At 39.2% G+C, this 26,100-nt stretch overlaps 1 protein-coding gene across 4 annotated transcripts in view; it reads right to left on the bottom strand.

Annotated features, from left to right (window-relative positions):
• The window catches only part of LOC116594189 (cat eye syndrome critical region protein 2), a 176,882-nt gene that overhangs the window by 9,595 nt on the left and 141,187 nt on the right, over positions 1-26,100 (bottom strand). For 2 of the 4 annotated variants that reach the window (XM_032349247.1, XM_032349250.1), the window contains 9 exons: positions 20,874-20,957; positions 12,531-12,684; positions 8,450-8,579; positions 7,868-7,905; positions 7,689-7,780; positions 7,336-7,462; positions 5,768-6,156; positions 4,898-5,026; positions 3,868-4,714 (listed from right to left, as the gene is read on the bottom strand). In XM_032349247.1, coding sequence (XP_032205138.1) covers positions 3,868-4,714; positions 4,898-5,026; positions 5,768-6,156; positions 7,336-7,462; positions 7,689-7,780; positions 7,868-7,905; positions 8,450-8,579; positions 12,531-12,684; positions 20,874-20,957 — 1,990 coding nt within the window. The remainder of the gene's footprint in view (positions 1-3,867; positions 4,715-4,897; positions 5,027-5,767; positions 6,157-7,335; positions 7,463-7,688; positions 7,781-7,867; positions 7,906-8,449; positions 8,580-12,530; positions 12,685-20,873; positions 20,958-26,100) is intronic. The other 2 variants (XM_032349249.1, XM_032349248.1) reach the window with 2 other exon arrangements.

The following is a 26,100-nucleotide window of genomic DNA, read 5'->3' as shown; positions in this document are numbered from 1 at the left end:
TTTTTTTTTTTTTTTTTAAAGATTTTATTTATTTGAGAGAGAGAAAACAGAAACAAGTGGGGACAGAGGCTGAAGGACAGGGAGAAGCAGACTCCTTGATGAGCACAGAGCCTGATGCTGGGCTTGATCACAGGAACCTGCAATCATAACATCAGTCAGAGGCTTAACTGACTGACCTACCAGGTGCTCCTTGACAGAGAGAATCTTAAGAAGGCTCCATACCCAGCAGTGAGCCTGACACCAGGCTCAATCTCATTACCTGAGCTGAAATCAAGAGTCAGATGCTTAACTGACTTAGTCACCCAGGTGTCCGGCCAGCGGCTTTTTGAATGACATACCACCTGGATCTAACAAAAACATTCTAAACATTCCATCCTAAAACATCAAAATACATACTCCTTTCAAGTGCATATGGAACATTCTCCAGAAAAGATCAAATGGTAGGTCACAAAACAAATCTCAACAAATTTGAAAAGACTGAAGTCATACCATGCATCTTTTCTGATCATAACGTTATCAAACTAGAAATCTACCACAAGAAGAAATCTGGAAAGAACAAAAGTACACGGAGGTTGGGACACCTGGGTGGCTCAGTTGGTTAAGGGTCTGCCTTCAGCTCGGGTCATGATCCCAGAAACCTGGGCTCCCTCCCACACTGGGCTCCCTGCTCAGCTGGAAGCCTGCCTCTCCTCCTGTCCCTCCCCCCACTCATCCTCTCTCTCTCTCTATCTCTCTCAAATAAACAAATAAAATCTTAAAACAAAAAACAAAAAACAGATATTGTTAAGATGTCCATGTCACCCAAAGCAATCTATAAATTCAATACAATCTCTATTAAAACACCAACAGCATTTTTCACAGAAATAGAATTAAAATTTGTATGGAACCACAAAAGACCCCAAATAGGCAAAGCAGTCAGGACAAAGAAAAACAAAGGTGGAGCTGTCCCAGTCCCAGATACCAAGCTACAGTACAAAGTGGTCATAACCAAAACGGAATCATAGTGGCACAAAAAAAGACACATAGATCAGGGGAACAAAATAGCCCAGAAATGAACCCACAATTATACGGTCAATTAATCCTTCACAAAGGAGGCAAGGATATGCAATGTGAAAAAGACAGTCTCTTCAACAAATGGTGCTCAGGGAACTGAACAACCACTTGCAAAAGAGGATAGACAGGTCTCCAGAGGCAATGGAAACAAAAGCAAAAATTAAGTACTGGGACTACCTGAAAATAGAAAGATTCTGCAGAGCAAAGAAAATAATCGATAAAACTAAAAGGAAATAGGTTAAGACATTTGCAAATGATGTATCTGATAAAGGGTTAGTATCCAAAATATAAAGAACTGGTAGAACTCAACAACCAAAACCCAAATAATCCAATTAAAAATGGCCAGAAGACATGAACATGCATTTCTTCAAATAAGACATTTAGATAGCCAAAGGACACATGAAAAGATGCTCAACATCACTTATCATAAAGGAAATGCAAATCGAAACCACAATGAGATATCACTTCACACCCACCAGAATGGCTAAAATAAAAAAAACCATAAGAAAATAAAAATGTTGGTGAGGATGTAGAGAAAAATGAACCCTCGGACACTGTTGGTGGGAATGCAAACTGGTGCAGCCACTCTGGAAAATAGTATGGATGTAACTCAAAAAAATAAAAACAGAATTAGCACTAATTCCACTACTGGGTATTTATCCAAAGAACATGAAACGCATCCCTATGTTTACTGTAGCACTATCTACAATAGTCAAGATACGGAAGCCTGTGTCTACTGAAAGATGGATGGATAAAGAGGTGGTATGTATACACAATGGACTATTACTCAGCCACAAAAATAATGAATATTGCTATTTGCATCAATGTGGATGAAGGGTGTAGTGCTAAGTGAAATAAATCAAAGAAAGACAAATACCATATGATTTCATTCATGTGTGAAATTTAAAAAACAAAACAAATGAACAAAGAAAAAGACAAACCAAAAACCAAACTCTTAACTACAGAGAACAAACTGATGGTTAACAGAGGGGAGGCAGTGGAAAGATGGGTGAAATAGGTGATGGAGATTAAGAGCACACTTATCACAAGGAGTACTGAGTAATGTATTAAAGTGCTGAATCACAGTAACTCTGTATGTTAACTATAGTGGAATTATAGTTTTAAAAAAAAGTATTAGTACGTAGCTAAACAAATAAAAATAAAAACTAATTCTGAGTTCTAGGCCTACCATCAATTTTAGATGGACTATTCATATCTGATCAGTCTTCCTTTTTAAAAATGATTTTATTTACTGAGAGAGAGTATGAGTGCAAACGGGGGAGGGGCAGATGGAGAGATTCTAAAGCAGAGTCCATGCTGGGCACAGAGCCTGATGCAGGGCTTGACCCCATAACCCTGAGATCATGACCTGACCCTAAATCACGAGTCAGATGCTTAAGTGACTGAGCCACCCACATGCCCCTCTCCATTCATATATTGAAAAAAATAATATACATGGTGGACATCTATCCTACAAACAAGCACTAATTACAAATAGTATTCATCTTCTTCTTCTATTTTTTTTTTAAAGATTTATTTATTTATTTATTTGACAGCGAGAAATCACAAGTAGATGGAGAGGCAGGCAGAGAGAGAGAGAGAGAGAGAGGGAAGCAGGCTCCCCACCGAGCAGAGAGCCCGATGCGGGACTCGATCCCAGGACCCTGAGATCATGACCTGAGCCAAAGGCAGCGGCTTAACCCACTGAGCCACCCAGGCGCCCCAGTATTCATCTTCTCAATATTCAGGTTAATCTCTCACCCTTTTTAAAGATTTTATTTGCTTATTTGAGAGACAACAAGAGAGTGAGAGAGAGCGAGCGAGAGCCACAAGCAGCGGGGAGGAGCAAAGGGAGAAGCAGACTCCCAATGAGCAGGGAGTACAACATGGGGCTCAATCCCAGGACCTGGGGATCATGACCTGAGCCTAAGATATTTCTAAGAACTCCTTTCAAGCTTTGCTTCTTAGTAGCTATAAACATGTGTTCCAGGAATAGAAGAATGGGAATAATTAGACTTTAAGTACTGAAAACTTATCCTATAATGATAATTTTTAAGAAGGTTATTTTTTAATTTTTTAAATAAACATATAATGTATTTTTATCCCCAGGGGTACAGGTCTGTGAATCGCCAGGTTTACACATTTCACAGCACTCACCATAGCACATACCCTCCCCAATATCCATAACCCCACCACCACCCTCTCCTGACCCCCCATCCCAAGAGGGTCATTTTTAATGGCACTTTGATGATGTAGTGGTTGAGAGCATGGATGGTGGATCAAGTGGGTATGGATACAAATCTCAGCTCCATCACTTACTAGCGAGTTGAAGGCAAATAGCTTTGTGTCTCGGATTTTCCATCTGTGTAAACAAGTGTAATATAACAGCAGCAAGGGGTGCCTGGGTGGCTCAGTGGGTTAAGCCTCTGCCTTCGGCTCGGGTCATGTTCTCAGGGTCTTTGGATCAAGCCCCACATTGGGGTCTGCTCAACGGGGAGCCTGCCTCCCCCCCTTCTGTCTGCCTCTCTGCCTACTTGCAATCTCTGTTAAAAAAAAAAAATGCTGCAAACTCAAAGCGCGTTCTGAGAACTGATTTACTCTATCTACAAGTCTCAAGAAGACTGCACAGTACAGTAAGGACTACATCACTACCAGAAATCCTTTCAGATCTCTGGACCAATACTATGATTCACTCAACCCTGAATCAGTAGTTCAAGAAGCTAGAAAGAAGTTTGACAGTCTTGGTAAAAAAGATTTCTCATGAATTAATGGTTTAAATGTTAGACATCAGACAAAAATGATGGTGTAAATTACCTCGGTCATTCTCAGGCTCTTGTGTTTCACTGCTATCCTGTGTCCTGCCAGGGTTCCCCAAGGTAGGCTTGGGGGCTGACACACTTACTGATGTCGAGTGAGCTACCTGTGAAAAAGGGCCAGATAAATGGGGGGGTGTAGGCTGTTGGGGGTGGTAAGGCACACCTGGTGGGCAAACTCGGGAAGAGAGCTGCTGCATGGCAATCATCTCTGGGCTGTCCATCATGGAGTCCCCTCCTTGCACCCCCCGCAGAGCATGGGAAGGTGCTCCAAAAAGAGAACTTGGTGTTGGGGCTGGAGGTGGCTGTAACCGATGTCCACCAGATTTACAGGGTGGTCGCATATACCCTGAAGAAGCAACTCCATGAGGTAGAAAACTTGATTGTTCAGTCCACTGGTTTGGGGTAAGAGCAGGTCTCATCACTCGGGAATCCATCATATGACCAAGAGCTCGAGGCTGGTGAGAGGGTCCTGGCCCCATGGGGGGCTTCTCATCTGTGCCCAAGGGTCCTGTGTTTGTAGCACCATGGTTTCCATTCCAGACAGCGGTGTGTACTCGATTCAGGTACTTGTATGATCGGTACATGTGACTGGGAGGAATTTCTGAGCTTTCAGGAAAGTCTGGGGGTCGGGCTGGAGCCCCACCATGCCTGGGAGGAATAAATCCTGACTGGAATTGAGTCGGGGGATAAATATTTCCATCCTGACTAGTGCCACCCATCTGTCTAAGCTGCAAGGATCCAGAATGTGATCCCACATTACTGAGGTGTGTCAGCCCCCCACACACTTGCTTCTCCTCTGGAGTGCCTAGCCTGGGTCCTCGGTGGTTGTTAATTCCAACAGGAGGCTGGCAACAAGAAAACAGAAGGAAGCAGAGATTAGTAGATCCACAGAATAAAGTGCTTAATGTACAATAACAGACTCTAAATAATGGAAGATAATGAATTAAATTTAACCTGGTAAGAGACTGTACTTTTGAAGTGTATCTGTGAAGCCCTGTGCATTTGTGTATTCTGAGTAGGCTGCTTACCTGCACGGCAAAAGGCTGATGCTGCTGCATAGGTTCTCCAGGGTGTGGTTCTGGGACCCTAGAGGAGACATATAAATTGGCAGGATCTGATCCTCGAAGAGGGCCAAATGTTCCTGGTACTGCTGGCCTCTGGAGAGCGTTGAGTAAAGGCAGGAGGAAAGGGAAAAAAAGAGGAAGCAGAGAAGATATTAGGTAGAAAACAAGGCCGTTCCTGCAGAATGCGAGCATATAAGCTCACCCAGATTGGGGCTAGTTCTGGGGTCCAAAGCTATCTCTCACTGCAGGACAGAAAAAAACCTGGTGTTTCTTTTTTTTTCTTTCTTTTTTTTTTTTATTTGACAGAGAGAGATTACAAGTAGGCAGAGAGGCAGGCAGAGAGAGAGAGGAGGAAGCAGACTCCCTGCTGAGCAGAGAGCCCGATGCGGGACTCGATCCCAGGACCCTGAGATCATGACCTGAGCCGAAGGCAGCGGCTTAACCCACTGAGCCACCCAGGCGCCAATCTCTTTTTCCTTAGTTCCTCTTCCCCAAGAGCCTTGTAAGCCAATTTTTCGCCAATTGCCCTTCCACATGAAATTTTAATTGCATAGATATGCTGTATATTTTATGTACTATGTGTAGTTCTGTGCTTTGTACAAGAAAAGAGTTTTTAAAATTCCCACTTCTACCTACCTTGAGAGTACATCAGACTGACTAAAAGAAGATTTAAAATAAGAGGAAGAATGAATAAAGAAAGGACAGGTGAGGAGAAACAAAATCATCCATATATGGAAAAATTACTTTGGAAAAGAAACTAATTAACAAGGCTTCACTTCTGTTTGAATTCACGAACTAGGGGAAACTACTGTTGAATTTTAAGCTATTCCTTACCATCTGGTTTAAAAGGGGTGCCTGGTTAGGCATCCCACCATAATGTAGGGGACGAGAAAAGCCTCGGCCATTTGAGGTGCCCACCTCCCGAGGGAGTTGTGTGGAACTGATACTTTGATTATCCCCAGAAGAGGAAGTTCTGCGGGCAGGCGGCAAGGACTTTCCTCCATTCTCCACAGGCTGCTGTTTCTTGCTGGGCCCTTCAGAGTCCCTGGAGCGGGTCCAAACATGGCTTCCACCGCTTCGTCCAGCCCGGCTCCGCCTTTTCTCTCGCTTTTCATCCTCTCTGATCCAAAATTCTTCATCTGTGTCTCCATCTTCACCAGGAAAATGCTTCATCATTGCCCGATGGAAACATCTCTCTAAATTATCAGACATCTTGGTATATTCTATGGGAAGATACAAGGATTGACTTCCAGATAGAGCTTTTATGGGACATAAAAGACAATTCTCTTACCAACAAACAATAAAAGATGCCTTTTGGGTAAACTCTGGAGCTTAATTCAACTCAAGTGATATTAGGTTGTGCAGCTAAGGACACAAGAAGATACTGTTTTTGCCCTAATAGGCTCTAGACTGTACGGCTGGTATCATTTTTTTTTTTTTTAAAGATTTTATTTGCTTATTTGACAGAGAGATATCACAAATAGGCAGAGAGGCAGGCAGAGAGAGTAAGAGGGAAGCAGGCTCCCTGCTGAGCAGAGAGCCCGATGCAGGACTTGATCCCAGGACCTTGAGATCATGACCTGAGCCAAAGGCAGAGGCTTAATCCACTGAGCCACCCAGGAAACCTCGTGACCCCTTAGATGATAACCCTAACCCTGACCCAGAATCAAAAGTCAGGTCCTTGGGGCGCCTGGGTGGCTCAGTGGGTTAAAGCCTCTGCCTTCGGCTCAGGTCATGGTCCCAGGGTCCTGGGATCGAGCCCCGCATCGGGCTCTCTGCTCGGCAGGGAGCCTGCTTTCCCCCTCTCTCTCTGTCTGCCTCTCTGCCTACTTGTGCTCTCTGTCTGTCAAATAAATAAAAAAATCTTAAAAAAAAAAAAAAAAAAGTCAGGTCCTTAACTGACAGAGACACCCATGTGTCCCAAAGCTGCTTAGTTTTTAAGCTAAAGCATTTGAGCTACTGTATAAATGAGTACACGTTTCTACACTTGGAGCCATACATTCTTTGTAATTGGAGATCTACTCTGTGGACTTCTCAAGATGATTTAAGAATCTAGGGTCAATCTGGTCAGTAGTTAGCAGTCTCTGTTTAAGGAAGTGCAGTACGATCTAAATCCAGCCTGGTCTCTACAATAATGAAAAATAACCTAAGCCCAGTTAGCCACTAGATACATTCTTTTGTCACATAGGATAGACGTGGTTTTGGCACATGTTGTGTAAGTAGTCAGAGTGGCCAATCCCATGGCTTTAAATGTACATTTTGTTTACAGTCTCAGTGAAAGGTCTAAATCCTTTCTAAAAGAGATGCACTTCTGTTTTTGTGTATTTCTAAAAAAGAAGGTATTCTGTTCTTGGTTGATATAGATAGTAAGTGTATCCATAGCAAACTCCTTCCCTACTTACCACTACTTTCCCCATTATATTTTCGACAATTCCTGAACATAGTCTTCATGTCATTTACAAATTCCTCCTTGGTACAGTATAAACCTCCGTTCAGTTTCTTCTCCATGCTTGAAATATCCATGGGGACCTAAAATAAGACACACTAAATTACAACATGTTGGAGAAAAAAACACCTCCTAGTCCTTATGAGGCAAGGAAATCATACCACTATGAGATGCTCAGGAGCCCAGCATATACTACCCAGCAACCCTGATTCTCAAGGAATAAACAGGTGAACTTTAAACAAAACCAGCAACAAAATTCAAGAAAGAAACAAACACCATGGTAAGTATAACTGCATAGGTAGCCTCTACCTTAATAATCTGGTAATAGTTTGGGGCATATGATTCATCCACAGGTTCTAAAAAGGGCCAGGAATCCTTGTGAGCCTTTACCACATCTAGAACTGAAAGACAAAGAAGAGAACTTAATTAACGCACTCACAAAGGAGTACTTCTATCAGAGATAATAAAGGCTGAGAATGGGAACTGACCTTTATACATGGCAGTGAAATCATCATCCAACTCAAAGCTGTGAATCACAAAATAAGAAATAATAACTTTGACCACCTTCTCCTTAGTTCTCTTAATTCAATCACAGACACAGAGCTGATTATACCAAGGTTTGGAACAGTTTCAATAAACTGTCTTTAACGTAAGTCTGTAACACTGATAATCTCTAGAAAATAATTATGAAGATGAAGGTTAGCAAGCCTAAGGGGAGAAGCATTTTCATCATCTGTAAAATGATGGAGCTGCCTTAGATGATCCACAACTTAATTTATGATTCTATGATGTTGTTTATTTAGGAGCACATTATTTCCAGGATTTTAATTTACCCTAATGAATATTTTTGTAATCTAAAGAATAATAATACATCTATATTTTAAAAAATAATAATATAGGCATAGAGAATAATAATAAAGGCATAGAGAAGAGCAAGAAGCTCATGAACACTGAATATTACCTGCCACACAGGACTGTTTTAAAAATTAAATGAGAGAAGTGCTTAGCACAATGCCACAGTGCTTCACCAATGTTCCTGGTTACTACTGTTAGTATCATTAAATACTCACAGGTCTTTAGTCTTTTTTTCTTCTCTCATGGGGGAACTAGGGTCCAGATGGGAAAGTTCGGGGGGGAGCTCCTTCCCTTGGGCCAGCAGCCATGCCCTTTCTTCCCTGAGCTTTCTCCTCTTTGCTCGATCTACAATGAACAAAGGGCATTACGGTATAAGTGAGGTTAAGCACTCTTTAGATGATAACATGTTTGTTAACCATTTTAGAGAAGAAAGAAATAAAGATCACCTGTATCATAAGATTATTTTTGCTTCTTTTGCCATCTCTTGGTATTAAGGATGATTCTATAGATGGAATACATTATGAAAAAATATAAATTTGTGGGGAGCCTGGGTGGCTCAGTCATTAAGAGTCTGCCTGCAGTTCAGGTCATGATTCCAGGGTCCTGGGATCGAGCCCCACATCATGCTCCCTGCTCAGCGGGAAGCCTGTGTCTCCCTCTCTCATTCCCCCTGCCTCTCTCTGTTAAATAAATTAAATCTTAAAAAAAAAAAAAAATATATATATATATATATATATATATATATATATATATACACACACACACACACACACACATATATATATAAACTTGTGGAGCCCATTTCCTTTATGCATTTCCTTTAGCTCAAGGGCTGGAAGGGATGAGGGTGGTCTGGGATGGAGAGGGAGGAAAGAGCAAGTCTGAAGAAAAATAGAATTAGAAGAAAAAGGGGGAAAAAAGTAAGACTGAATGAAGATATCCTTCTCTGAATACCTGAGGCCTTTCCAATCTTTCTCTCACAAAAATAACATCTACTTTTTTAAGGACCAGACTCTCAATCCTAACATACACGGGATTTTATATGCATATCTAAGCTCGCAAATTTGGTATTTACAAAGGCATCCTTGCACACCAATTGTCTTTGCTCTTTAATCCACCCCTACCACTGGCAGCTGGCCCTTACCAAGCAAGGGGTAGTCATAAATTTGGCTGGGAACAAGGGAAAGATGCCAGCTGGAATTGGCAAGGAGCTGGAAGACAGGGATGATTTTTTTCTGGCTCACAGCCATAGCCATGAGAAACACACTTGGCATTCTACTAGCCTGATGGGACACTCAGTGCCAGCAGGGAACCGGAAGGTCAGGAGTAAAGAAAAGAGGCAGGGAGATAAAGAGCACTGTCAGACAGAAAGACATAAAAATGGAAGGGAGAAGCCAGGACACCTCTTCTATTTTCTTCCCTGAGGGACAGGCTCCACATATGTCCCCTGCTAGGAGCATGACATGACCCTGCTAACTATTCTCTGTCTAGTTCTGTTTGACTTGTGTTTTGGTTTTTACATTATTCACTTATAAACTTAAATCTATATCTACTTTAATTAGTCAAATGCTATCAATGACTTACAATATTGTTTTTTAAAAAAATGATTTCAGGATTAAAAAAAAGTGTAACTAAATTAATGAATATCCATGAACCTAACAAACCGGCAGATTTTAACATTTTTTGCTTTATTAACTTTAGTACAGTAGTTCTGTCTAGTTGGTTGCAATTTTTTGCATTATTTTTTGTATTATAGTACAATTCTTTTGACATGCGTTCTAGTGCACATGTGTGAGTTCTCTGGGATGCACACCCAGCAGTGGAACTGCCACAGTGCTTTCCAAAGGGGTACAGCTATTCTTTCACTAGTGGTGTGAGTTACACTCGCTTGGTATGATAAAACTAGCAATTCTGCCAAACTGGGAAATACTGATGAAGAATTTTGATGCTTTCATTTGCATTTTCCTGACTGGAGTGATACTAAACATATTTCCATGTTTACTGACCATTTAGCATCCTCTTGTGTGAATTTCATGCTTATATACTTTGCCCTTTTCCTTTGGATTGTTCCATTTCTAATGGATTTAGAGAAGTGCTTTAAGAATCTGGAGAATATGTCTTTGTTGGTTATGTGTTAAAATTATCTTCCACATTGACTTGTCTTTCCACTTTGATTACGGTGTTTATGTTATATGTAAGTTTTAAACAATTCATGTACTCAAACATATCAATCTCCATCCCTTTGTAGCTTGTGCCTTTTGTACTTAATACACTCTCAGCGCAGAGTATGCTCAAATTTCTATCTTCCTCTCCCTTTGCTCCTCCCACCCAATAAATACAAATCCTAGGGGGAAAAAAATCCATTACTGCTTCTGCCTTTTTTACTTAGCTTCCAAGAATTCAGGAAAAATTTATTGCTGTAACTATTTTACAGTCTGTAAAAACTCTATGTTTTCCCCATGAGAACTCATTCGTGAGCTTGCTGTGTGCTAGAGACTACCTGTTTTTATTTTAACCCTTCTAACAAGGTCTGCATAGTCCTAAGTGATCTGACCCCTGGCTACCTCTATGAACTCATTTCCTGCCCATTTTCCCCTTACTTTGTTTACTTTGGTCCATACTGGCCTCCCCCTGCATATTCCTTCCTCAGGTCCTGTGCACCTGCTATTTCCTCTCCATTCCCCCATCAGATGTTCATATGGCACCTTCATCCACTTCATTATGAAATGTCACATATTCAGAAAGGGCTTTCTTGACAAGCTTATCTAAATGCCACCCACATCACATCACTCTTGATCTCTAAACCTATTTTTCTTTACATCTTTCACCACCAGCTATGATTCTACAGTATTTGTTTCTTCTGTCTTCCCACCACTAGAATTTAAGCCCCACGAAAGGATTGGTTTCTTTTGTTTAATATTTATATTCCTAGAGCAAAGCCCGGCATGGAATGGGTGCTTAAAAAAATATTTGTTGACTTAAAGAACAATCTATAACACAGGCATTATTAATCTTCAGGTAGAGAAACTAAACCATAAAAATAAGTTTTGAATCTGTCTGTATAAAAGTCAAATGAGAACAGTGCAGCAAATAAAAACCAGACTGAGAATACAGAATCCCCTTAAAAACTACAAAAATTAAAGCCATTGTTACTGTCCTGAGAATTTAAATCTAGCACTGGAAATGAAAGCCATGAAACACTTTACAAGTAGGATATACTACATATTGTCACACAGGCTAAATTTGTAGATTAAATGCACTAAGGGTTTTATAATGAAGAAGTGATCACAGTAGGAATGGGTTACCCTATGAAGAAACAGAAGGCATCACTTAGGAATGGGAGGCAAAAAAGCACTTAATAAGGCTGAATCCTTTAAGTTTTACAGCCAAAATTTATTTAAATTTTGCACTGAGACACTGCATTAAAAAGTCAAATCTAGGTTATGTGGTTTTATTCAAAAATTTAAAACTTCAGTAAATTTGCTTAAATAAATACTAGTCAGTATTCAACTAAGCAGATGATCTGTTACCATATGATTTATCAGGTTTAGCTTATAAACACAACTGCTATCTGACACATCTAGGGACAGTTATTATCCTTTGTATTAACTGCAAAGAAAAGAAAAATCTCATTATACCAAGACCAAAACCTAGACCCAAGTCTGAGAAAAATGATTTGCTCTAATAAAATTAATGGAAGTACTCTTGATATGTATAGTGCCATACTTAAAAATTTTTTTAAAGATTTTTCTTTAGGGGTGCCTGGGCGGCTCAGTGGGTTAAAGCCTCTGGCTTCGGCTCAGGCCATGATCCCAGGGTCCTGGGATGGAGCCCTGCATCAGGCTCTCTGCTCAGCAGGGAGCCTGCTTCCTCTTCTTTCTCTCCCTGCCTCTCTGCCTACTTGTGATCTCTGTCAAATAAATAAATAAAATTAAAAAAAAAAAAAAAAAAAAGATTTTTCTTTAGCACATTTCAATTGTGGTTAAAATTATTTCTATGAAACATGTCATTAATACCTCAATATTTTTTTTCCATTTCACATGCAGTATGTACAGAGATGAGGGCAATAAGTATTAAGACTGACAGTAACACCAAGAATAACAAATAAAAGTGCTGTAGAAGGACTGCATATACAATGAGATTGGATCCAGCAGAATACACAAGAAAGAGTGCAATTAACAAGTTATTTAAATAGAAATTGCCAATAGCAGCTTAGATGTCGGAGAGAACCTAGTTTGATTTGGCTTTGGCCAGAGGAGGGCTATTCTCATACCACTGCTCAGAGAGCCCACATACCTTCTACAGCCTTGACCTTTTCCTCCAGCTCTCGTTTTCTCTCTTCCTTTAACATCTGCTCCTGCTCCTTCTTCTGCACTGCGAGAAGAATTTGACGTTCTTCTTCCTCCTCTTTGCGCTTCTGTTTTTCTATTCTGGTAAGCACAGGGGTCTCCTATAAAAAGCCAATTAAGTGTATAGAGTCAATACACAATAATGTAAGATCAGTTTTTTGCTGTAAGAGCCAATTTTTACTGAATTCAATCTATTCAACAAATAGTATTGGATAGGTAGGGAATTTATATCATAACCTCAAGTCGATTTTATCATCTACAGAATAAACGTATGGGAATACATAACTAACATTAAAACAATGGCAATTTGAAATAAGCTAAAAAGTTTTGGTCCTTATGATTTACATAATTTGTGGTCTTTGGGAGGTAATCCTATGAATATGTTGGACCAGAGAAGAGAAACTGAGGAAGTTGAGACACCACTATTATAGATTTAATATTTAATAAAAGTGACATCTTAAAAAGTACTCTCATCTCAATAAACTTTAAAAATGATACAAGAACACAGGGTCACAATTTCAATGTGCAAGACTTTGAAACCTTAACATTTATACTTTAGAAATAAAACAATGAATAAAACTGGGTGTTTGGTGGGAGGGGCCACCGTTTTGCCTTAAGATACAGAAAAGAAAAAGGCAACTGCATAGAAATTTGTAAAAATTACTCAAGACTGGCTAGCACTTTCCCTTATTTTTCCACACAAATGACATTAACATAAAGATTTCAGTTGGTCACTGGGGAAGTGATTGCCTAAGAAATCTAACCAAAGATAAAGGACAATAGGACCATTACTATCATAACCTATTATTTTACTCTGCATACTTTCCAATATAACTGGTTCTGAGCCATTCTGTAAACCAGAATTGTGAAGCTAGGGCTGAAATTACTTATTTTCATTTCTTCCCTTGACTTTTGTGCTGATGTGAAAGCCACCTGACCTTTCAAATTCTATGAGCCTGAGTTTAAAAGTTTGTTACTACAAGGTAAAAACCTGAAATGAGTTAGAAATGAGATGAAAATGAAAAACAAACAAAAAACACAAACCCCAAATACCCAAATAAACCAAAAGACAAAAAACCATTATCACACATGTAACGCTGTGAAACTAAAGAAAGTTCCCGAAAATCTTTATCTATAAGCAGGGCAGGCAGTTTAGATATGCTAGATACTGTTTCTGAAATGGGGAGGCTACTGACATTAAGGAAAATTCTTCTAAAGAATTATCTCTAGATTTGCCTCCTAAATACTACTCAAGTACACAAGTACCCCCCAACCCACAAATCCTTCATTATTCCAACTTCTTGGCAACATCTTTACTTAGCTCACAAGTTATGATGGAACTATGCAATAAACCAAAACAAATTGCCTTTGCCCCTTTCAGTTGTACAGTGACTCCCAGCAGGGTACTGGGAGGAGACAGAGGAAAGGTAGGCCTGGTCAAAGGTATTACTTCATCTGAATAAAATCGGAGTGCTTTCTACATATATGTCAGATGCAATCAAAAAAGAGAGAAAAAAACAGGTGTACAGGCCATAAGTCATTTACACATACACAGTAAGATAATGTATGTATATTTTGCCCCTCCCTCCAAAGGACAGCAGGTAAGAACATGTGAAATAGTCTTCTTTCAACTAGTACAAGGGGATATTAAATAGAGTCAACATTTTAATAAAGACTAAAGAAATTCAAGCTAATAACTTATAAATGGAAGTATTAAGTCACCAGAGTCATCTGTAAATAAACATGGGAGGTGTTTCATGTTTGAAGTCAATGGAAGGGGGGAAAGGAAAAAAAAAGATAAATAAATCTTAAGAATATCTATATAATTATTATTGCAACAAATATGACAATTTATTATTCTTTTTCTTTTTTGAAGATTTTATTTATTTATTTGACACAAAGAGAGAGATCACAAGTAGGTAGAGAGGCAGTCAGAGGCAGAGGGGGAAGCAGGCTAGCCTGATGCAGGGCTCCATCCTAGGACCCTGAGACCATGACCAGAGCCAAAGGCAGAGGCTTAACCAACTGAGCCACTCAGGCGCCTGGACGATTTATTATTCTTAATATGTAAAGATACCTTACAAATCAATTAACAATAGGGGCCCTGTGTGGCTCAGTCAGTTAAGTATCAGCTTAGGTCTTGATCTCAGGTTGATCAGGGTTGTGCTCCTGTGTTGGCTTCCCTGCTGGGCGTGAAGCCTGCGTATGATGCTCCCTTACCTTCTGTTCCCACCCGCCCATTTATACATGCTCACTCTCTCAAAACAAACAAACAAAACCAAAAAACAAAACAACAAAAACCAAAACCAACACAAATCAGTTAACAATAGCCACCCACAAAAGACTGAATGTGAATACAAAATTCACAGAAGATAAAAACCACTCTTAATGAAACAGATAGGATCGGGAGGGAGACAAACCATAACAGACTCTTAATCTCATAAAACAAACTGAAGGTTGTGGGGGGGTGGGGGGGCAGCTAGGGAGAGGGGGGTGGGGTATGGACATTGGGGAAGGTATTTGCTATGGTGAGTGCTGTGAAGTGTGTAACCCTGGCGATTCAGACTTGTACCCCTGGGGCTAATAAAACATTATATGTTTATAAAAATATTAAAACAAAACCAAAACCCACTGTTTATGATCAAAAACAAAAGTAAAATACCCTTTTCACTTACAAACTAGAGAAAGATATGAAGCAATACATTTGTAAAGATGTGGTAAAATGAATGCTATCAATTGGTTGCAGCACAGGTCCCCTGGAGGACAGAGAGAGAGAGAGAGACAGAGTGAGAGCGAGAGCAAGAGAGAGAGTGTGTGTATAATATATATATAACCCTAAACAGAGTAATTACACTTTTATGATTTTATTATAAAAATGGAATAGAAAGGCAAAGATTCTCTAAATAGGTTCGAGTCAACATGATTTAAAATGGTGAAAATTTACAAATACACTAAATGTTTAATAAAAGGTAAAATTATATAGTTATCATTATAAAACCAATAGGAGTCATTTTTAAAAAAAAGATTTACTTATTTTAGAAATACGGGGTGGGGGGGGAGAGCGTGAGTGTGCATGCAAGTAGGAGGCACAGATGGAGAGGGTGACAGAATCTCAGACCCCCGCTGAGCATGGAGCCTGACCACAAAGAGATGGTGACCTGAGCCAAAACCAAGACCTGGATGCTCAACCAAATGATCCACCCAGGGGCCCCAACAGAAGTTGCAGTTATGAGGAATTTTAATGAAATATGAAAATGCTCACAATGTTAAATGAAAAACACAGATGAAAAAATAATATTCAAGGGCGCCTGGGTGGCTCAGTGGGTTAAAGCCTTTGTTTTCAGCTCAGGTCATGGTCCCGGGATCCTGGGATCGAGTCCCACGTCGGGCTCTCTGCTTGGTGGGGAGCCTGCTTCCCTTCCTCTCTCTCTGCCTTCCTCTCTGCCTGTTTGTGATCTCTGTCAAATAAATAAATAAAATCTTGAAAAAAAAATATTCAGTAAGATGCCAGTTTTGTAATAAATGCATAGAGAGAGGGCCTGAAGCAAATAGGTAAAAATGTAGGAGTAATGATTTGTAAGTTGGGAGATTACTTTGTCTTCCACTGTATTCTAATATAGTCCCCCAAGTTTTCTATAAGAGCACATAAATTCTTTGGAACTTAGAACAGTTTCTTCCCAAGTTAAACTGGAGAAATGAGCCAATATGGCATATTCTATAATGATCTAGTTTTTTTTCTTTTTAAAGATTTTATTTATTTATTTGACAGACAGAGATCACAAGTAGGCAGAGGGGCGGGCAGAGAGAGAGGGAGGAAGCAGGCTCCCTGCTGAGCCGAGAGGCCTATGTGGAGCTCATCGCAGGACTCTGAGATCACTACCTGAGCAGAATGCAGAGGACTTAATCCAGTGAGCCACCCAGGTGCCCCTAAAATGATGTAGTTTTTATTAACTTTTTACACCTCTGCTGTATGTTCCCTGTTAAAAGTCTAAAATTAAAATATGATGTTTGAGCCTGTTGGTGGGTATTAAGGAGGGCACAAACTGCATGGAGCACTGGGTGTGGTACATAAACAACGAATCTTGGAACACTGAAAAAATAAAATAAAATAAAATAAAAAAAGAAATGTTAAAGTACCCAAAGGTTAGAACCTGTTGATTTTTAGGATGAAGTACTAAAAATTGATTACGAATAGTTTATTTTAGTAACAATGAAGCAGGAATCTTAAAGTTTAAGATAACTATAGATATAAAAATTGCTGTAAAATCAGAGGCCCTATATCATTAAAAAATATGTAAAACTTATTCATATAGTTTTTTGTTAAAACTTCACGTGAGATTCAAATAAAATTAACAACTTTGAAGTGTATAACTCAGTGGCATTTAGTACATTCACAGTGTTGTGTAATCACCACCTAGGTTGCAAAACAATTTTAGCATCCCAAAAGAAACTGCTGAACCCATAACCAGCCAGTCCTTACTCCCCACTCCTCTAGCTCCTGGCAGCCACCAATCTCCTCTCTGTGTGGACTTACTTGCTCTGGATACTTCACATAAATGGAGTCATATAATATCTACTTAGTTGCTTTTTTCTCCCCCCAATACATTAATATTAACATTAAGATACAGTAATTGACTAACTTAAATTTACAGCATCTTAAAAAAAACTAATCAATAGCAAAAAACCAGTCTGGTTTAAAAAAAAAAAAAAATAGGCAGAGGACCAGAATAGACATTTTTCCAAAGACACACAGATGGTCAACAGGTACATGAAACGGTGTTCCACATTTCTAATCATCAGAGAAATGTAAACCAAAACCAGTGAGATGATATTGCTTCACACCAGTTAGATTGGGTATCATTAAAAAGACAAGAAATAACAAGTGTTGGCAAGGATGTGGACAAAAGGAAATTTTCATGCACTGTTGGTGGGAATGTAAATTGGTGTGTGGTTCTCTTTCATCATGTGGTATAATTTCAGCTGATTTTATCTGATGTGAATTCTCTAAATTGCATCAGATACATCTGGGGAAAAAAAAAAAAAAAGTCCACGTAGTGCATCAAGAGAGTTTTTCAAGTTACTATTTTCATTTCCAGCAGTACAACACCTTAGGTAAAGCCATTGTCAAAGAACATATCATAAAAGACAGGATTCACTGCCTGAGACACTTTTGGTGGTGTGTTAAACTTTAATAGTTTAAAGAACAAGTACAACCAAATGAACAAAAACAAAACAAAAAACTGAACAGATAAAAAAAAATTCTTACACTGTTTGGCACTGCAGTTTTTTTTTTTCTTGTTGTAAAACGGGTGACATCTAAATCTTTTATAGATTAAGAAAGAGACCTGCTAGAATCAAGGAGGGATTTTAATCAGAAGCTAATTAGAAACACTACTTCAGAAATCCTCTAAAGTATTATAAATATAATCTGGTTGAAGCGGTGCCTAGGACTCCTCTTCCATGCTCCCTCCTCACCCAGGGCAGGTTACCAGACACCCTGGCACCCCTGCCAATGTTAGTAGCACACTTGAGACTATACAACCACAAAGAGCTCCCTAGCAACAGTAATGTCCAGAGTCTCCTGACAAAAATAGCCAATGCAGCCCTAATCCTGAGGTTCAAAAAGACTACCTCCCTTCCCTCGTATTTTCCCCAGGAGTCACAATTAAAAGACTTTTTGAGGCAAAAAGGTTGGACACCTGGGTGACCAATATAGGTCAGGCACCCTGCCTATAAGGCTTTAATGGCCTGAAGATTTTCTGCTGCTTAAACAAATGCACAAAGCTTGTGCTGCATCTAAATTTTCTCTGGGATAACTGGGTATTGGAGCAGATACTCAGGATCTCTGCAATACCATGGTTAGTTCTATCTAAAACTAAAAACAGAAAAAAAAAAAAAAAGAGAAACGCTGCTAAGAATAATGAAAGAAGAAATTCTGGTGACTGCAGCTAAGCTCTGCTTATAGCCACGAAGAACCTTTTGGTCTGTATTCAGATTACTATGCAGCTGAAATGTACACTAGGGCATTAACGAGTCAGTCCAGGGGAATGAACAGAAAATAGGAAAGGGAACTTTAAAGGCGGTATTAACTGTCAAGGTACTGAAGAAAAGTGGAGAGGACACAACCAAACAAAAGGAACTAGAAAACCATTTGAGAACTATGGCTGGATACCAATTACCAATAACTGTTACAGGAAACAAGAGACTGGGGAGACTGAAGCGAGTCATTACAGAATGGTCAATCCAAAGGTAATTAAGTGTTAGGCAAATTTATCTACCGGTAAGAACACACCTATTGGCTTAAAAAGAGAAATAAAGGATAAATGCAAATGTAGTTAAGTAAATAAAAACCTATAAACTAATTTTTTCTTTTCTTCAGGCTCAAGGTAGAATACACTGAACAATAAGATCCTTGTAATAAAGGGCCATACTGTCACTTCAATTTTAGAGTCATGAAAACATCACTCCGAGGCACTAAGAAGGCACTATACTTCCTAAAATCACTAAACTATGTAATAGTCAATGAAACATGAGGCTAAAAGGATTAAAAGGTTGACAAGTATAGAGAATATGAGAACTGGCCAGCACGGAGTCTGGACTTGAGAGGGAGATAAGCAGCAACAAATAAAACCTCTGGCAAAGGACGAGTCAGGAAATGGAGGTCTTCAAGGTCTGAGGGCCCTGAGCATGAGGTGCATTCTAGAATCTTCACAGAATGGGATGAGGGATCTGGAGAGATCGCTACTGAGGCACTTCCACTGTCACCACCTCTCGCTTCTTCCTGGCTCCTTCCTTCAGTTCCCTCTCCTATCTGACTTCCAGCATCCAATATGGCACCACCTGCAATCCAGTTACATAGGCCTCATTCCATTACAATCTTGCCAATTTTTCAATCTCAGTAAATATAAGTATCAATTCTGCCCCTTCCTCCAAGTGTGTTGCTAAAGTCATTTAACTACTCTAAACTAGTTACAAAATGAAAACACCCAAAATGAAAATATAAAATGAAAATGCTGGAAAACCCATTTTATAATACATTAGTTGTTGACCCAAATATCGTGTCTTCATTAGATCTCCACTCCCACCTGATGCCCTATTTACCTTAAGAGGACACAGGAACATCCCACATTAACACCTAGTATTTTCCTGTCCCATCAAAAGTTTGTGTCTTTAACCTTGGAGATATGGGAGCAACTCCACTCCTTAGCAAGGCCCTGCCTCTTAGGCACATCATCTTACCAGACTCAGCTACATGCATTCCCTTTCTCATTCATGGACACTGCTCATGTCTATGTTACATCTCCAACTATAAAAAAAGGAACTGCCACAAGCTCTCCTCGATCCTGCTTCCTCTTTACTTTTTCATGATTTGCTTTCTTTCATTGTCATATTTCTCAAAACCACAACAGGATAATCCATGAGAACTTTTATTCACTACTCATCCTCCTGCAACCTGACCCTCACACCAACCATTCTCTAATGACCGCTCCTGCCACATCCCTGCCCCATCCTCTTCCATTTTAGACCCACATTTCCAACAGCAGGGACTCTACTGCTCTTTCCTGCTGCAAGTATACTGTTCACTAACTGACTTCTTACTTTCCAGTTTTTCCTTAAAAATCATTTATCATCGTATAACCAGAGAGGTACCTTCCTAAAACAAAGATCAAATGACATAAACTCACCCCCTACTGCCAGTTTATTGAAAATAAGCTTGATAGTCAGGGAACTCCAAAATTGGATTATTTCAGCATCTTATTCCACTATATATTACAACATATCTTATATACCAGACACAAATCCAAATATACACTATTCTTTGACCACATGATATATTAACCTGCCTCTGTGCTTTGTTTATATTTCTTGTATATTACTCTTCCACCACCAAAATCTTAGCCATCCTGCAAGATTCGGGAGAAATATAGCTCTGCTTGCACCAACTCCCCTTTCTTTGCAAACCACTAATATCTTTGCACTCATGAAGGCTTACTACCTATACATCTATTATAGTATTTATCTTTCTCATTTATACTAGATTTAACATGGATATGCTTATATTCCCAGGAGATTAACTGTAAGATCCAAAAGAGCAAAACTTCATGTCATACTTTTTAATCCTTTCCCTTTCTAAAAATGCATCTTACATATAAGAATGCTCCATAAAGGTTTGGGATTTTAAAATAGAGGCAGAGTTAAATTAAAAAGTAGGAATAAAAGGAATACCTGAAATAAAATGGAGCATCCTTTTGAACAATGAAAATTCCTCTCTACACTCACACACACTCACCTCTCTCTTGATAGATTTGACGGACAGGTGGTGAGACATCCACCTAGGTTGCAACTCTGCCTTTGTGCGCTGTGGACGCTTTCCCTATAGTTAGAAGTGAGGAAAAGAAAGGAAAAGACAGATTAGGGTGTTCTCAGCTACTGCTGCTGCTGCTGCTGCTGCTGCTGCCAGGAGAAGAGTAGCCTTTAAGGCACACAGGTAATGGCTTTACCAAAGATGAGAGCCAAAGGCATTGTTTGGACAGTCAGTAAAAATGACTATTCCACTCCACAAGGCAACAAGCCAGTTTATCCTCTTAAAAAAAAAAAAAATAAAACAAAAACCCCCTGATAGACACGAAGGGTCTCCTCTGTCAATCTTTAACACTGGCAGGACACTCCCTTAACTGTTTAAACATTTAAAAAAAAAAAAATGTTTTGTTTCAAATTATTAAGGGAAAGCCATGTTTTACCACCTTCTGCTGAAGGGAAGGGCTCTAAGAGGGCATTATGAGCAGCTGGAGGTAGAACTCCCCTTTAAAAGGCAGTTCAGTGGCAGTAGTGAGAAGTGAGAGGAGCTGCCCAGGCTGAGAACCAAATAGCAAGATGGAAATGGGGAGAAAGACTCAGTGACTAGAAATCATAGTTTGCCTGAGAAAAGAGAGCCTTGAGAAAATTTAAGAGCTTGAAGGCAATCGCTATAGGACATTTCAAGAAAGGGTTTTTTTGTTTGTTTTGTTTTTCCAAGAAAGGAGTTTTGCATATTATCCAAGAGCAATTATTTAAGGTCAGTTTAAGTTTTAGAATTTTTGTGGAATAAGCCCTACAGCTTCATCACTGTGACCTGTATGGAGGTGGTCAGCAAAGCCTTTGCAGTTGAGTAATTCTGGGCCTTCAGTACCAGTATCAGCAATACCTAGGCTTGGTTTTGGCACCACTCAATCCAAAGTCTTGAGACTTGAAGAATCAGTGAGGTAAAGGCACAAAGTACAGAACAACAACAACAACAACAAAAAAGGCAACAACAAAATGGTGTCATTTATACAACATAAAAACAGTGCAAATCAACTGTGGTAGATTTAAAGAGAAGCTTTAGAAAGCACTCATGTTAGATTGACTAGGCCTCTGTACAAATGCAAGCAATCCAACTGTCACAGTCTTTTTCACAAAAGCTACCACAGTAATTTCCTCAAATACGCCTATAAGCAAACTCCTTTATGAGCTTCAAGACCCCAAGAGGAAGAACTCTTCAATTTTAAACGAATCTGAAAATTTACCACGGACTCTCCAAAGTATTGTGGCAATTTACCATACGAGCAGTGACAAAGGCCAATACCAACTTGACCCCAAACTTGACCAAATCAGACAAAAGTTACTAATGTGCAAAGTGGTATTCTTGCTATAGAAGGTGCATTTGTCTCTCTGCAACTTTACTAAATACTCCTGTGCGAATTATCCATACTCTTAGTCAATTCATTTGTTGAAGATCTAGTATTTGTAAGCCATCTAAAAAGTACAGCTTATAACATTAGCAACAAATACTTTTACTAGCTTACATCCTCTTTTGAACCTTACCACGAAAGCTTATTTTTTATATGGTCAGAGCAGGCTTTCTGATTCTTTTATTATTTCAACATTTAGGGGACTATTGCTATCTCTCAAGACTTATTTTATCTGTTTTAACTTTCTTTGGACTTGCATTTACTTTGGTGAGAAATATGGATGTAGTTTTCTACTGAGCTTATCAATTATCTACAGCCATAACAGTGTGAAGGACCAAGTACCTATTGGTAACTAAGTCCTGTGCCAGGTACACTGACGTGGTTTCTTTTGTTTAATGCCCATAAAAATTTCTGTGAAGTTAGAGCTTTCGTTTTACTAATAAAAAGAAATTCAGAAAGGCACCTGGGTGACTCAGTCCGTTGAGTGTCCGACTCCTGATTTCAGCGCAGGTCATGATCTCAGAGTTGGGAGACTGAGTCCCCAGTCCGGCTCCCTGCTCAGCGAGTCTGCTTGTGCCTCTCCTTCTGCCCCTCCCCCAACACACTCTCTTTCTCTAAACAAGTCTTTCTTTCTATTTTTTTTTTTTTAAAGATTTTATTTATTTATTTGACAGAGAACACAAGTAGGCAGAGAGGCAGGCAGAGAGAGAGGAGGAAGCAGGCTCCCTGCTGAGCAGAGAGCCCGATGCGGGACTCGATCCCAGGACCCTGAGATCATGACCCGAGCCGAAGGCAGCGGCTTAACCCACTGAGCCACCCAGGCGCCCCTTTCTTTCTCTTTTTAAAGAAATATTTATGCTCATATTTTACTGGTTTCAAAATATTTAATTCTGTAATTACGGTAACAAGTAAAACAGACACAAACAGGTTTGTAAAAACATTACAACTTACTATTGCTGAACATGTGCCTTAAATGTTCTATGCCAAGTTCAGTAAAGACTGTGAAGAGCTAATACGTTTGTACTGCCTTAACCACATCATTTATGAAAAGCTGGTCTATTAAAATGAAGGTCCTGTCAGAATGCTTCCAATATACTGACTTAAGAAATAATACACAGAGCTAGTCCTCCAACTGCTCCTACCACTTCTACCTTACAATACTTATAATAATACCTGTAATTTTGGAGGGAAAATTTTATTATCTTGGGATTTGGCTACAGTTCAAATAAATCTCAATTTATCCTGGTGAGTACTGATATCTAAACTTACTCTTTCCTTGAAGGAACAGAGAGATCTTAACATATTTACATGACATATAAAAATACGTATCTACTAAAAGTTTTTTGACATATAAAAATACGTATCTACTAAAAGTTTTTTGCTATTTCTTTCTTAACTACTCTGCAAAACTCAAGTTAGTTTTATAGAATGGAGAATTTGTTTTGTTATTACTATAAATGGGATTATTTTCGGTGATCTTTAAATGTCAGTATGCAGAAGAATCACCTGAAGAGTTTCAGCAACCACATATTAACAGGTAAGACTTCTAACAATTCTGACAGAGTTTGGGAGTGGTACACTGGCAAGAATCTGAGCTTTTAAAGTAAGCGTGCAAAGTGATTCTGAAGTAGGCAGTCTAGTTACACAGCACTATTATTGACTTCTAAGCAGATTCATCATATTCTTCCAGGTAAAATATCAGAGTATTTGACGTATTAGAAAATATTCTATTATCTTGCCTCTTACTCTTTTTGGCTGCATCTTGACATTGGATAAAACTTCCAAGACAACGTTATCAGTAGTATGAGCTTAGGTTTAACTGTGATGGGTTATGAATTATTCTTTTGGCTTTTACTTGTTAGCATTAAGGATTTGACATTTACTTTACCAAATGAAGAAGGTTTGTTTGTTCATGTGAGAACAGGAAGCTAAGATATCTGTATCTGTATCTGAATGAGAAAGGGGAGCTACCTGTTTCGTTCTTCATTTTAGATACTTTTGGAAGTTCTCTCTTCTTAAAGGATTAGAAAATTTACCTACAAATAAATCCAAATGATTCTGAAGCTCTTGATGGGATCCTTTTGTGACAACTCTTTCCCCCTAATTACTGGTCTGTGAAGATTTCTACTGCACAATTTAGATTATCTTCTTTTGTAATCAATACCTCATTTCAATGAGGTCTGCAAATTTAGAGCACTATACACCTTTGAAAATACCAAATCCGGGGCATCTGGGTGGCTCAGGTGGTGCCTTTGGCTCAGGTCATGGTCCTAGGGTCTCAGGGATCAAGCCCCATGTTGGGCTCCCTCCTCATCAGGGAGTAGGAAAGCTGTGGCTGCTTCTCTCACTCCTTCTGCCCCTGCTCTTGTGCATACTTTCTCTCTCTCACTTTCAAATAAATAAATAACATTAAAAACACACACACAAAATACCAAATTTTTTATAATTATTATTATTCGGCTTGTAATTTCATTTTCTTCAGCATTATGCTTAAGGTATACCTTATTTTTAAATTTATTCTCTTGCAAAGAATCAACCCCTGAATTTTTTTTTGCATCAAAACTATCAGTTTTATGCTAATAAGTACCCCCCGTCCTAGTTCACCTATTCAAAAAAACCTTAGGTTAAATACCACAGTAAAAAAGTAGGGTCACATGGGTAGCTCAGCTGGTTAAGCGTCAAACTCTTGATTTCAGCTCAGGTCATGATCTCAGTGTCCTGGGATGGAGCCCTACATCAGGCTCTGTACTCAGTGGGGAGCCTGCTTGGGACTTTTTCTCCCTGTCCCTTTGCCCTCCTCCCCACACTTGGGCAGTCTCTCTCTAAGCAGATTGGGCATATGTCTTATAGATGATTTAATGTACCATATTAGTTGTATCAATAAAGTCATATACCATGTTATGCAAGTTAATTATAAAAACCGTCTCTATAAAATAGTTACTTTAAGAAAAATCAGATTATGTGCTTTGATTCCTGGAAAAACTGACATGGTGGGTTGTAGATCACAAAAACGTAAGTATAATTATAGTATATGGAATTACATCTGTTAATGGGGAAATGCAGATTTTTTTTTGCTCAGCTATGAAAATGTAATTCTTGAAGCACTATTTATAAGAGCCTACTATTAGAGCACGGTGACTTTCTACAATTTGTCCTTTCAAAGCATCAACCTACTTAAAAGTTGTAAGTATCACTGGATTCACAACAAATCAATAAAGCTCTTATTTTGTTTTTCCCTGGAGGTACTACAGCAATTAATTGATACTTTCTCTATAGATCTTATTGACAGGTGGTCAAATTTTTCTGTTTCTACTAACACGTACATCAGAAGTATTAGAATTATTGAAATGAAATAAGCAAGTGAATGAACATTGAGCCTCCACCACAGAAAAGACATTATATCAGGTGTTGTGGGGTTTCAAATGGTCAGACATGGTTCCTAATCCAAAAAGGCTTAAACAACTCAAAATGGAATTAAGTAATGAGAAAACATGTTAAGGAAGAAAATCTTAAAATTGGGAGAAACGGGATAGCTTATGGAGAGCAGTATTCAAATGGGTAAGGAAGTAGAGGGGGAAAGATGCTCAAAGAAGGCATGCACAAGTGTGTATACAGGTGAAAATACAGAACATGTGGTTTATGAAACTATCACGAGCTGAAGCTGGAGAAAGCAGCACACAGAGCTCACATGTGGAGCTGGCACTGGGACTAGAGAGACAAATAGTCTTCAGAGCTTGCTGCTTAGTGTGAGAGAGGACATCTCCCCCCACCGCCCCACTCCCAAAGGCTGCATATATAGAAGTATGC

This window comes from Mustela erminea, chromosome 6, assembly GCF_009829155.1.
Source record: "Mustela erminea isolate mMusErm1 chromosome 6, mMusErm1.Pri, whole genome shotgun sequence".
Taxonomy (NCBI): domain Eukaryota; kingdom Metazoa; phylum Chordata; class Mammalia; order Carnivora; family Mustelidae; genus Mustela; species Mustela erminea.
The sequence above is the reverse complement of the archived record's forward strand: the minus strand, read 5'-3'. Positions and strand labels throughout refer to the sequence as shown.